At 56.6% G+C, this 12,912-nt stretch overlaps 1 protein-coding gene across 1 annotated transcript; it reads left to right on the plus strand.

The window, feature by feature from the left end:
* LOC116495056 (LON peptidase N-terminal domain and RING finger protein 1-like) lies at positions 1-12,324 on the plus strand. Its single transcript, XM_032197246.1, has 12 exons — positions 1-370; positions 3,577-3,695; positions 4,519-4,641; positions 5,190-5,300; positions 6,088-6,214; positions 6,400-6,493; positions 7,518-7,632; positions 8,238-8,359; positions 8,584-8,742; positions 9,419-9,581; positions 9,725-9,871; positions 10,641-12,324. Exons 1-12 carry the CDS (start codon positions 1-3, stop codon positions 10,836-10,838), a joined length of 1,848 nt encoding a protein of 615 aa, XP_032053137.1. The 3' UTR covers positions 10,839-12,324.
* The last annotated feature ends 588 nt before the right edge of the window (positions 12,325-12,912 follow it).

Here is a 12,912-nt window from a genome sequence, read left to right on the forward strand (position 1 = left end):
ATGAACCGCGACCCCTCCAGCCCTCCCAGGGGGGATAGCCCCGTTTGGTGCCCCCCTGGGAGCGGGGAGCTGCTGCGCTGCCCATCCTGCCGCCTGCAGCTCTGGGAGCCGGTGACGGTGTCGTGCGGTCACTCGCTGTGCACGCCGTGCCTCGGGGGGGCCGTGCCCGCCCGCTGCCCCCTCTGCCAGGAGAAGCTCAAGCTGCTGGGAGTCGGCGGGCCGAGGCGCAACGTGGTGCTCTGCAACCTGCTGGAGAAGTGCGAGGACCGGGGCAGGCGGCTGGCGGGGCTGGTGGCCCGTGTCCGGCACCATCTGACCCGTGGGGAGACAAAGGAGGCGCTGGGGATGGCTCAGAAGGGTGTCGAGCTGGGTAAGCATCCCCTGGGTTAAGGGTGGCTTGGGGGGTGGGTTGGGGCTGGTGGTCCCAGGAGGGTCCGGGTCTGTTGTCCAGCTGGGGTGAGGATGCGCGGATGGTGCTGGTGGGGCAGGTGGGTACCGGCGTGGGTCGCTTTGTCCCCATGTCACGGTGCCACACGTGCCAGCATGAGCTGGGAGACCTGGGGAGCTCATTTGGAGTGCTGGAAGTGCTGAGATGGGATGGGGAGAGGGGGTACAGAAGCTGGGCTTTTCTCCAGTGTCTGCAGGTGTAAGGGGCTCATCCCCACCCCTGCCAGAGCATCATCAGGGGGACTTGGTCTTCTGGGGCTGTGGTGGCCGGGTTGAGCCCTGATGTTTGTCCCCAGTGCCAGGGCCGTGGGCAGGATGGGGTGCACAGCCAGGTCCCACTGGCCCTGGGCTCTTGGCTTTAGCAGGCAGCTGGAGAGGAAGGAGGTGTGTAGTGATAGATGAGATGTTAGCAGCTTCCCAGCGGTGTCCAGCAATGTTTCAGCATCAGGGGAAGAGTTTGGGGGGTTTGCAATCATTATGTAAAGTGGCTGGGACTTCTCTAGTCTAGGACAGACACGTCTGAGCCCCCCACGGCACGCAGAGGGGTCCCCCAGCCCCCTTCTGCACCCAGCCCCACCGTGACATTCACCTGCCGGATCAGGATCAGGCCGGGGGGGTCGGTCTGCTTTAACACACAGCCCTAAGTGGATTTCTTGGAGAGTACTGCTGAACTAAAAGGGGTTACACAACGCTTCTGGAGAGCAGGGGGCTGGGGCGGTGAAGGCAGGAGGTCCTCTGGCGTTTCTATGACAGTGCTGTGCGGGCAGTACCGAGCTCCCCTCTCGTTGCAGGCACTCGCTCCTCACTCATTGCCACTGCCAGACAAGTGCCAGGGGTGCACAGCATGGCTGAGGTGCCAGCGGTCCTGGTGCTGGCAGCGGAGTGTGGGTCCCTTTGTGCAGCGTCCCCAGGCACCCCCTTCACATCCTCTGCGCCCTTTGTGCAAAGCAAACGCACATGCGCCGTCCTCGGCTTCTCTTTTTATGAGTGCCAGGCTTTTGTCTTGTTGGGCGGTACACTTAGGTAGTTCTTTTTAAAAAGCCTCTGTGCGGAGAAAGAGCAAACTGTTTCAAGCTCTGCCCTTGGCCTTTCTTCACTACGTGCTCGGCTCCCTGGCGGGCAGGGGAAGCTGGGTTGGGGCAGTGAGGAAACAGGAATCAGCTGCAGCTCCCATAAACCTGTGTGTGCCGGTGCTGCTTGGGCTCTGCCATGTGGGTGGTGCTTTAGGGGCAGGATTCCCACCCCTTGCAGCCTGCTGACCACTTTTAGGCTGCACAGCTTCTTGTGGGCTCCTCTTTAAACCTAAGGTTAATAAAAGCTTGACCGGTGGGAGTGTGTGTGCTGCTTTGCACAGTCCCACTCCATGCTGCCAGGGCAGGGACCCTCGGCTTTGCACAAAACTTGCTGCCAACCAGAGCAGCTCTCTGCTTGGGAGACTGCGTGGCTAAAGCGAATAGAAAACAAGAAGATAACAAGTTGACAAAGTGAACAAAAAGGTGCAGCGTAACACAGGAGGGCTCCTGATGTGCCAGGAGTGCTGTCAGTCACTCTGCAGCCGCCGGTCTGCCAGCTGGCTCATGTCCCCGATGTCTAATGATATCATAGATCAAAAATAGCTGCAGCAGGAGAGAAATGCAGAATTTGTAGCCTGCTTTTACACATCTCGTTTCTGCCAAAGCAGACACTTTATTACCAGGCAGTTCAAATGTTCAAATGCGTTTGCCCATGTGGAAAATAAGCCCCTGGACTTTGTACCCGTGTTTTCATCTCCACGTGTCACCGTGAGCTGGAGCGTTTCATCTCTAGACGTGCGCCTGAGGGACGGGCCACGGCACAGCAAGTTCCCCTGCTTCCTGCTCCGGGTGCCAAGGTCGTGGCTGTCATCACACACGCACGTGGGCTTGGAGGGAGCACACGGTGCCCGCTCAGCCTGATTCGTGCAGGGCAGCTCGGGATGGGAGATTGCACTTGGCTTGCACTTGGAGCAGGGCAGAGAGTGGGGTCCTGCTGTGCGCTGTGCTGGAAGGAGGCAGGAGCTGCCCTGGAGCTTCCTCCACGTGGCTGGACGTGGCGGGTGCCTGGGCACGGTGGCAGCAGTGGAGGGCAGACGCTGGCTTCCTGCACCCTGCTGCCACGGGGCTGCGAGTCGGGACCTGCTGGGAGCTGGCACGGCTGCATCGGCGCCTGGTGTGAACCAGGGCTGGGAGAAAAAGCTGCTGGGGCTGGGAGTGCGGGAGACATCGCCAGCAATTATGTTTGGCTCCAAAGTGACCCCGGATGCTGACCCTACCATCATCCCATGGGGAGCCAGCAGGGACAGATGTGATGACACTGGTGTCCTGCCTGGAGGGACTGGGGTTGCAGCTGTGCCTTCCCCACCGCAGCGTGTCCCTGGCCCCAGCCCTTGGCAGCCGTCGGGCGATGCTCGCCGCTGGGGGAGGCGCGGGGCCACTGCCTTGGCTGGCAGTCAGCAGCAGATGTAGGTCACCTCTGTGGCTGTGATATAATGGGGTGGGTCTGCGAATCCTGCATGGTTCAAACCCACAAAGCATCGCCACACCTGGCTGAGTCGTGCTGCGTGGGATTTCGGGGCGCTTGTTTCTGAGGGACTGCTCTGCACCACGCCACTGGGGTGTCCTGGCCAGCAGTGCCTGCACACTGACATCCCACCAGTGACATTGTGATAATGCAGGCCTGGGTGCCCAATTCCCTTCCTCTGTTCTGGGAAACTTCAACCTTTTCTTGTGCTGCGGGGCCCAGAGCCATGTGGTGGGGTGGATCTGGAGCCTTCCTTTCTCTCCCTGTGCCATTCCTCACCCTGTGGGGAGCACGTGCGTGGTACAGCCTTTTTGCTGCACCCCAAAAGGATGTATGAGAGCCCAGATCCCACTGTAGCTGAAGCTCAGCCCCAAGGCTGAGGAAAGATGTGGAAAAACACAGGGAAGAGGCTCAGAGTTTGAAGTAGATATTTAGGGGAAAGGACTTTCTTGCTGAGAGTTATGAGGCTGGTGGCTCGTGCTGAAGAGGAGCTGGCTGTGTTTGGCCTGAGCTGCCCGCTCAACACATGTCTCCCCGGCCGTGTTGTTCTGCATGAGCTCATGACACAAGCCCCCACCTTTCTCTTCCCAGCCCCAGATGACATCTCCCTGCGGCGGTGCCGGGCAGAGGCGTTCGTGGCGCTGGGGCAGTACCCGGAGGCACTGGTGGACCTGGAGACTGTGTGCAAGGCTGAGCCCACGGAGCACGAGGTGAGCGGAGGGGAGGCTGGGGAAGCCTTGGAGCCACATCTCACTGCATATGGGAGCTAATCCATCCTCTGGAAGTCCCAGAGGATTTCCCCTTGCTGTCCCAATGTCACTTGGATAGCTCGCTCCCCTGGTGGCAGAAGGCCGTGGAAATTTTGGCTGTAGGGACGCAGATAATCAACATTTCATCTAAAGGTCTTAATCACAGCCTCTTGCCAGCAACTGATTGCTGGGTCCAGCACATGGTTCACAAGCAGTTCTGGGTTCTCATAGCCATTGGATTCATCCTGCTCAGAAATTCACCGTCCAGATCCACGAGGCTGCAGACACAGGACACAAGCACTACGTAATGTTAATAGGAGTGCATTGCCCGGCAGTAAAGGTCCAGCACTGTGTGTGCACACACACTTGGTGAGGATGCTGGTGTGCAGGGTCCCAGCTTTAGGCTGGGGGAAATCCTGGCTGAAGACCCCAGACTTGGGAGCTTGCTTGCTGATTTGCACTTGTTGGCAATAGCTTTGCAGTGTCAAAGGCAGAAGCCCTTTGACCCCATCTCTGAGTCTCTGCAGGGTTTATTTGCTTGGCTGTTGCAATTGTTGCATTTTGGAGCCCCGTTTGATGTGGTGTGCGGGTCTGGTGGGTAAAATGACAGTTCTGAGCATGGTGGCAGTGATGTGATAGGTACTTCAGCCTAGGATGGGAGCGGGCAGGATGCTGGAGGGAGAATCCCTTGGCACTGAGAGCTCGGGGTGGACACAGGAGCTGAAGGGACCTGCTCTCAGCTGGCCACTTTCTCATAGTCAGCACAGGTTTTTCTGCTTTGCAGGGCTTCTTCAGGAAAGGGAAGGTGCTTCTGGAGATGGGACGTGGAGCCGAAGCCCTGCTGGCCTGGGAGCACTGCCTGACGCTGTGTCCCCATTTCCAGCCTGCGCGGAGTGAGATGGAGAAGGTGCGTGGGCCTGTGGTGTGGTGTGGTCCTGTGCCCTCCTGTCACTCAGGGAGGTGCCCTGTTCCTCTGAAGGACTCGTGTCCCTCACGGTCCTGCTGCTCTGGGCTGGTTTTGGGAGCAAGGGAAATTGGGTCCTGGACTATGAGTTTTCCATTGCCCCGATACAAGTTTGCTGAAAGCTGTCACTGGAGATCTGGTGCCATTTCATTTTGGTGTCATTCAGGCCAGCACCCACCTGTGTGCCAAAATATTGTCACCGCTGGGGCTGCTGGCAGTGTCCCCAGCACAAAGACTTCATGCCATGAGTGGACCTTTGCCCTCCAGGAGGGAAAGGGCAGGGGAATGGGGACAGACCCCATTTTCTCCACAGTGCACTCCCTTCCTGCTTTTTTTGGGTAATGGAAAACAGGTCCCAGACCTTAAAATAAACTCGTGTATGCAGTGCCTTCTGCTGCCACCTTCCTTATGCCCTAAGGCGTTAGTTTGGCAGAGCTCAGCCAGCACATCCTTCTCTCAGCGCCCTGCTGAGCCCCCATTTCTCCGTGTAGATCCTCGCCCAGGAGGATGCTCCTTGGCCACGCACTGCCCACCGGGGCTCGAGCGGTCCCCAGGCAGGGGGGGATGGTGGGGACCCTGCATCCCCCTCTGCACGAGCCCAGGTAAGAGACTGTGATGGGACTTGGGGTCCCTTTGGGATGTCCCACACTGGGATTTTGCAGTGATGGGAACATGGGTGTGGGGAAGGGAGGCCAGGCAGGACCATACCAGGGGTGGGCAGCTGCAGGTAGCAGGGGGTGGGAGAGCAAAAACACCCTCAGAAGTGGTGCTGAGGGGCTAGGGGAGCAGAGGAGGCTCCTACTGGTGTCCAGTCCTCTCCCAGTTTTGTTCTGCAATATTTTACACAAGATTTTAGACCTTTGTGTTCAAAACACAAAAGCCACATTATGTTCAGAAAAATAAAAGAGAAAATTTCAGTTTTAATGGCGGTTTTTCATCCAAAAATTACATCTGAGAACAGCTCAGACCACTAGGAGCTGTTAAGGAAAACTCATTTTCTGCTCTTTGTCTCCTAAGGAGGAATTTGGCAGGTTTGGAGAGAGGGTAAATGGGAGAAATGGGTTCAAACACACCCCAGTGCCCGGTGGTACATCTGGGCAGGGAAAGCCTATGCTTTAACCACGAGATAAACCATGCCCTGAATGCGTGCTCTGTGCCCCGGTTCTTGGGCTGTTTGTGTTTCCTCCCAAAAAAAGATAAAATCTGGCTCCCAAATTTGGGGTTGAATGGGGATGTCTGTCAGGGGCACACTCTCCTGGTGTCCTGCAGATGCAAGATGTTAACAGACAGCAACATGCAAGAAAATGTCCCAGTGCTCGGTGGGGTGAATGGGTTTGTATTCAAAGGGGGAAGTGGTGTTGGGCTCAATTTTCTCTTTGCTGTATCCAGGACCAGGAGGAGGAGCCAGAGGCTGGCAGAGGGTCCTTGGTGTCTGAGCACGGCCAGGGGATCCTCACCCCAGGGCAACAGCAGGAGCCGGGGGCTGCAGCAGAGAGGCAGCACGGGCTGTTGGCGGGTGAGTGTCCGCAGAGGCACCAGAACCTCTTCTCCTGCAGAATAACCCTTTAAAAGACATTTTGGCACTGAAGTCTCAGTGTTTGCACCATGTTTGCACCGATTCCGTACACCTCAGAAAGCAAAGATTAATTCTCAGTATGAAAATGGGGGGTCTTTTCTTTCCTTCTCTTCTTTTGCCACCAGCTAACGAAGAGGGGACAGAGGCAGCAAAGTGTAACCAGCCGTACCTCGGGGAGCTGCTGAGCATTTCTGACTTGGAGTGCTCCCTCTGCATACGGTGAGTCCTTCGGCTGGGGAGCTTTAGGGATGAGGAACTGGCACCTGCCCGCTTCTGTTCCCTGGTTTGAATCTTTCTTCACCTCTTAATAGCAAACTCAGTCCCAGTTGTGCAAGTGCTGCTGCCAGAGGACTGGGCACTGTACTGCTGTACGTGCAGGATGGTCAGGGTCTCCTGCCCAGTGGCTTGCTCCAGGTCTGGGCATGGCATGGGAGGATGAACTGTGAGTGAACTGCCACAGGGAGGGAGCTCAAGGCTGCATCTGGTCCGAATTAGGTGAATTTAATCTTCTCTGAGAGCGAGGAAACGTAGTGTTCAGGAAGAATCAGGGCTCACTGCAAATGAAGGAGACCCAAGCTGTACTTGCAGTGGGGGATTTCCACTGGTATTAGAGTCCCCGCTGAGCTGGGATCAAGTCAGTCATTTCATTTCTGATCCTGGAGCCACCCGGGAGTGACCTGAGCTCTTGCAGCCGGAGGAGGAGGCACCTTCCCACTGCGGGAAGATGGGGAAATGCTCACCCCAGAAGGCCCATGGGCACCCCACAGGGCCAGGGAGCTCAGGCTGGGGACAGTTGTCATCTCCCATCAGTTTGCACATCCAGCAGCCTGAACCCAGGCTTGTAATTACAGGAATAAGCTAGCTAGAAACCTTTACCTTTAATTAACAGGAGTTACAAGCAAAGATTAGCCAACACAGCTTAAGTGAAAGCAAGTTGCATAGCCACGTACTGCCTGGGCTTGGGAAGCACGGCATGAGACAGCTTCCAGCGGTGTCTCGTCCTGCAGCATCGCTGTGAATTTCCCTTGAAGTGGCAGGAGGGAGTAGGGGAATAGCCTCGATCCTGCTGGAAGCAAAATCCCATAAGATCTTAAGCTGGAGTCCTGTTCCAGTTGCAGTAAGGGGATTCAAAGACGCAGTACCCACAGCACAGGGCTGGGGACGGCTGGGAGCTGTGCCTATAGCACACGTGCTCCTTCCCCACATCAGTCCCCGTTGTCCATCGACGGTGGCTCTTTTGCAGGATGTTCTTGGAGCCGGTGACGACGCCGTGCGGGCACACCTTCTGCAAGGAGTGCCTCGAGCGCTGCCTGGACCACCGGCCCAACTGCCCCCTCTGCAAGCAGAGCCTGAGAGAGGTGAGGGCACGGGTCTCCACGCCAGCAGCATGCCTGGGGCTGGGGGCAGGTGGGACATGGGGGGCACACAGGAGGCGGGGGACAGGCAGGATGCTCGCATGCTGGCGACTGCCTGGCCCAGCGGTGTCAGCTCCATTTGTGCATGAATGACCAGACAGCTAATAATTAAGACCAGGAGATTCATTTCCACGAGATGCCACAGTGATTTAGTGAGATCGTAAACAGGGCTGAGAGTTAGAGGGGAGAGAGAGAGGAGGAAGTTAATGCTAATTACTTTTAAAAATGGAAATGGATGGAAAACCTGCTAGGCTGGGGATTTGATTTTCTCTTTAATGAAAAAGGATTCAGAGGAGACCATTGGGGAAATTAGGTTGTCATACACAGACCACATCAGTGTCAGTGACAGGAGGCTGCATTAGATGGGCCCCAGGTCTGAGCCAGTGCTGCTCAGTCCTGCAGTCCTCCCTGGTGGGCTTCAGCCCCTGCTCTCAAATATGAATGTACCCTCGGCTCCAATACATGTGAGCATGATTCAGAGCTCAGGACAGCCTCGGGGCTCCCGTCCTGCTCTTGTCCAACCTATTTCTGGGTCTGTTTTCTCTCAGTACCTGAAGGCTGGAAGCTACAGCTGCACCGTGCTGCTGCAGGACATCATGCTGGCCACCTTCCCCGCACAGCTGGCCGAGCGTCGGGAGCTGCACCAGGCCGAGATGGCCGAGCTCTCCAAGTAAGAGGGACCTGCTCCGGTGTGTGGGGTTGTGCGTACGCAGGGGGGGCTTCCCAAGCTTCTCACCTGTAGGACTGCATTGTGGTGGTCTGCACCAAAGCATCACTTCGTGGGGTAAAGGACGGATGTGGTTTGGAGGAGCAGGCAGGGTATGAGTCGATGCAGAGCCTTTGGTGGGATTTGCTCCTAGGGTTGTCACAGCAGTCTCCCTTCCTCTCCTTCAGTCTGACCAAGAACATCCCCATCTTTGTATGCACCATGTCCTTCCCGGGTGTTGCCTGCCCTCTGCACGTCTTCGAGCCCCGCTACCGCCTGATGATCCGGCAGTGCCAGGAGGCCGGCACGAGGAGGTTCGGCATGTGCGTGTACGAGACCGGGAAAAGGTGAGCGCCGGGACGAGGCTGCTTCCTTCTGCCCCAGCTCGTTTACCCCTGTCTGCACCAGCTCCGAATTTCTAAAATCCCGAGTAGTTCAGAGAGGGTGTGAAATCACAGGGTGTGATTTCATCTCCCACTGCATCCTGCCAGCAGAATCCCCAGGGGGATGTCTCCGAGCTGCATGCCCATGGCCACTTTTTATGGTTGCCTTACTTCTCGTACTCTGTCCATAGCAAACTGTGGCAGCACGCTGGGCCAAACAGGCTTTCGTTTGATGCACCGTGGTCACCTTGTGTTCCTGGTGGCACCTCCAGGTCTTGGGTGTGCTCAGCCTGTACTAAAGTACTCCATTAAGCACCTGTACTTACATGGCAAATCTTCCCAGAGCTTCAGCCCTGCTCAAGTGAAATGAGATAACATTTTCTGGCCTCAGATGGGTTTTGGGATGCCTCTGCAAGGGATGGTGTGTTCATCAGGGCAGCATGAGGAACCAAGTCATTTTCATACAAGACAAATCCAAGGGAGTGCTCGCTATTCCCTGCCCTCTTGCAGCAAGTGACAGCAGAATTAATTTCCGATTTCGCACCTTTTCCCTGCTTGGAGATGGTGCATGCAGGACAAGCATCTCTCCCACCATAAACACCCTGCTCAGGCCCTCTTTTCTCCCCCTCTCTCCTTCCAGCTTCGCAGACTACGGCTGCATGCTGGAGATCCGGCAGCTGGAGCTGCTGGCGGACGGCCGGTCGCTGGTGGACACCGTGGGCGGGCGGCGGTTCCGCGTGCTGAGACGTGGGCACAGGGACGGCTACAACACCGCTGACATTGAGTACCTGGAGGACAAGAAGGTGAGGGCAGGGCCAGGGCAGAAGCCCCCAAATTGGTGGGACAAAGCCAGAGGAGGTGGAGAAAAGACAGACAAAGCCAACACCTGAGGTGGGTACCGTTGTACCCATGCATGCCCCTCTCCACTCTCCTCTTCCCCCCACAGGTGGCTGGGGAGGAGCTGCAGGAGCTGCAGAGCCTCCATGAAAGCACCTACGAGCTGGCCCAGAGGTTTTGTGAGCATGGAGATGTTGCCTCCAGGCGCCTCTTGATGCAGCATGGGCCACTGCCGGAGAAGGAGGAGGACATCCAGGTAATGCCCGAGGGAAGGGATGCTCCATAGGGTATGGAGAGAGCCTTTGAATCAGGGCCATTCCTGCCTGGCCATCAGCTTCCCTGCACAAAACAAACAAACAAACAAACAAATACAGAAAAACAAACAAATGGACAAACACACAAACCTCACAGCTGAGCTGTGCTCTCCTTTCCCATCATCTGTTCCTTTGAGAAAGCCCTGGCTGGCCAGGGAAGAGGTGCTAAGCCAGCAGGATCCAATTTACTTATTAAGTTGCTCTGACAAATTCAGATTATGGGGAAAAAAAAAAAACAACACCAAAATTTAATTTTCATTCTTTCAAGAGGGTGCTACCTGCCTGGATCATTACAAAGAGCTGCTGTGGTGACTGACTCTGCTCTGGTGGTGGTGGCTGAGTGCTGCTGTGCTGGGGTGCCTCTAGAAGTGTGCAGGATTTGTTCCGTGTTGTTGAAAAGTGTGGTCTTAAGCAAGCCAATGTGCAAGGCATTTCTCTATTTGTTTCGTAAAGGCTTTCCAGGTTGCCTCTGTTGGGGGGAGAGTCCCAAGGGAATGTTTGCCTGGAAATTGAATTAGTTCATCCAGCCATCTCGTGCCTGAACAGACGAAAGGGCTGCTTGGATGAGTGTTGTAGCCACGGCAGGCATTGCTGCAGGATCCCTCTTACTGCTCCGAGCAAATATTCCCCATCAGCAGTGCCGCCCGAAGGCCGTGCACCTCCCTGTCTGGCGGCTCCTGACGCGGGGCTCTCCCCCTCTCTCCCCTGCAGGCTTCTGCTGACGGCCCGATGTGGTGCTGGTGGCTCATCTCCATCCTGCCCCTCGACCCATCCTTCCAGCTCAGGCTCTTCTCCAGCACCTCGCTGCGTGCCCGCCTCACCCAGCTGCAGCGCATCCTCCTGGCTCTGCTGCAGCAGCCCCCGGCCGTGTACCCCCTGCCTGAGCACAGCCCCCGGGGCCACATCTGAGCCCCCCGCCCCAGCAGCCCTCTCTCTGTTCACACGGGAGACCCCCCCCTCCTCCTTCCTTGGGTTTCTTCGTGCATTTCTTCATGGTTTGAACCCCAAGGAAGGGACCTCAGCGAGGAGCTGGGCTCTCTCTGCTCAGCTTGGTGGGGCCCGGCGGTGACTTGACGCTGTTCGTGCTGTCCCCATGAGCTGCACCAGGAGGGACCAAGCCAGAAAGCTGGGTGGTGTCTTGGGAGCCAAAATCCCCCGGTGAGGAGCTTCAGTGCTAAGGAGGTGCCAGGGCTGCTTGGGTTTTGGCTCTTCCTCTCCGAAGGACAATGTTGGGGTTTTGGTAGATGGCGCCGCTCCATGCAGCAGGGGAGGAGGGATTTAAAGGTTTGGGAGATGTGGCACCAGGAGGCAGAGAGGTCCCAGCTGGCTTCCTCTACCTGCAGGAGCTGAAGGCTCAGGCTCTAGTTGCGAGTTTGCCTTAATTTCCATTTGAGCTAGAAGGAAGGTTCAATTAAATGATCTGATATCCACGGCCCTGCTTCTAGCCACCTCCTTGGCCAGGCAGAGAAGGAGGCCATTGCCTCCGTGTGGCTGTGGGGACAAGTCCCCAGCTGCCCAAGGCTGCTAATGACCTGGGTCAGGTTGGGCTTTGGGGTCGGACCTGACCCACCGGTGGGCTTGAAGGGGCTGATAGGGGAATTAAGGCTGGCAGTGCTTGTTGAGACTTTCTGCCCCTTGAGCAGTGCAATTTCCCTATGATCAGTGTTTCTTGTGGCCCTCGAATTTGGGATCCAGGACAGTTCAGTGCCCCCGAACCAGCATAGATTGAAGTCAAAGGGAATCTCCGGAGGGGCTGGGGAGGGCACAATACCTGGTGGCCAATGCTGTGAACCCCAATGCAGGGGAGCAAGTGCCTGTCTGCAAGTGCCTGGCTGCTGCTCCTCTCCAGAGAGAGGGAAAAAGTTACTGCCCCCCCTCTGCCTGCACAGGCAAGGCTTTACTCCATGGAGATCCTAAAACTTTGGGATTTTTGCCTCCCATCCATAATTTCAGTGACTTTGGGTTGAAATTTAGGAGTAATATTGACTTAGTGAGTTGTTGGATTAACGTTAATTCCAGAATCGTGTCCCTGCTTTCACTCTGTCTGGTGGCTGTTACCTGGGGAGGGGGAGAAGCAGTGGGGTCGGAGCCACAGGGCCCCTTCCTGCCCATCGTTCCTCTCTGTGTCCTTCTGCAGGGTACCACTGGATTTTGGGAAGTGCCTTTCTTTTCTGCAGGGTGGATGTGAGCACCCTCGTGACCCCCCAGCCCCACAAGCTGCCTGATTACTGGGGGTGGGAGCTCCATGGGTCCCTCCATGGGTCTGGGCCATGTTCATGCTGGAACCTGGCTTGCTGTGGGAAGGGACTCGTGCAAATCGCTCCAGTTTGTTTGGAGCACCTTTGGGGTCCATGTTAGTACCTTCTCTCTTTGAATTCTTTTTTCCTCTTGGTCACTGAAATAAAGAACTTTGTTGTTGTTGTTTTGTTGCTGGTGTTTGTCTTTTAGCCGCTCGTTGATGAAAGTTGGAGCATCCTGGGGAGATGTGAAGAGGCGATTCGCTGCTGGTGGTAGGTTAGGTGGGCACAGTGCACACAGGGTAGATAACAGCAAGAGGAAAAGAGAAATTGTTTCAGAGAGGACGAAGAGCACATGGAAACACGCCAGGAGGACTGGTTCCTGCCCATCGTTGCAGCTAAGGGCTTTGGGGAAGGATGGGAACCCAGGACACAGGTCTGGGAGGGATGGTGGCCAGCGTGGGATGACCCTGGTGGGTGTCTGTCCCTCCAGTGCTGTGAAGAGCACCCGTCCCTGTCCCCTCCTCGTGGTGGTGGGCAAGGGCTGCAGCTGGGAGCAGGTTTGCACAGGGCAGCTGGCACCAGGGACGTGTCCCATCTGGGAGACCTGCTCGAGTTCCCAAAGGGAGGCGAGGGGATGCTCCCCGTGGGGATGCCCTGCTGCAACAGCTCCTGCTGACCTCTGCCCCCCGAAAAGGGCCTCCAAAATCCGCCGGGTGGAGGTGCCCACGCGTGTCGGTGGGTCC

Source organism: Aythya fuligula, chromosome 14 (genome assembly GCF_009819795.1).
Source record: "Aythya fuligula isolate bAytFul2 chromosome 14, bAytFul2.pri, whole genome shotgun sequence".
Classification (NCBI taxonomy): Eukaryota; Metazoa; Chordata; class Aves; order Anseriformes; family Anatidae; genus Aythya; species Aythya fuligula.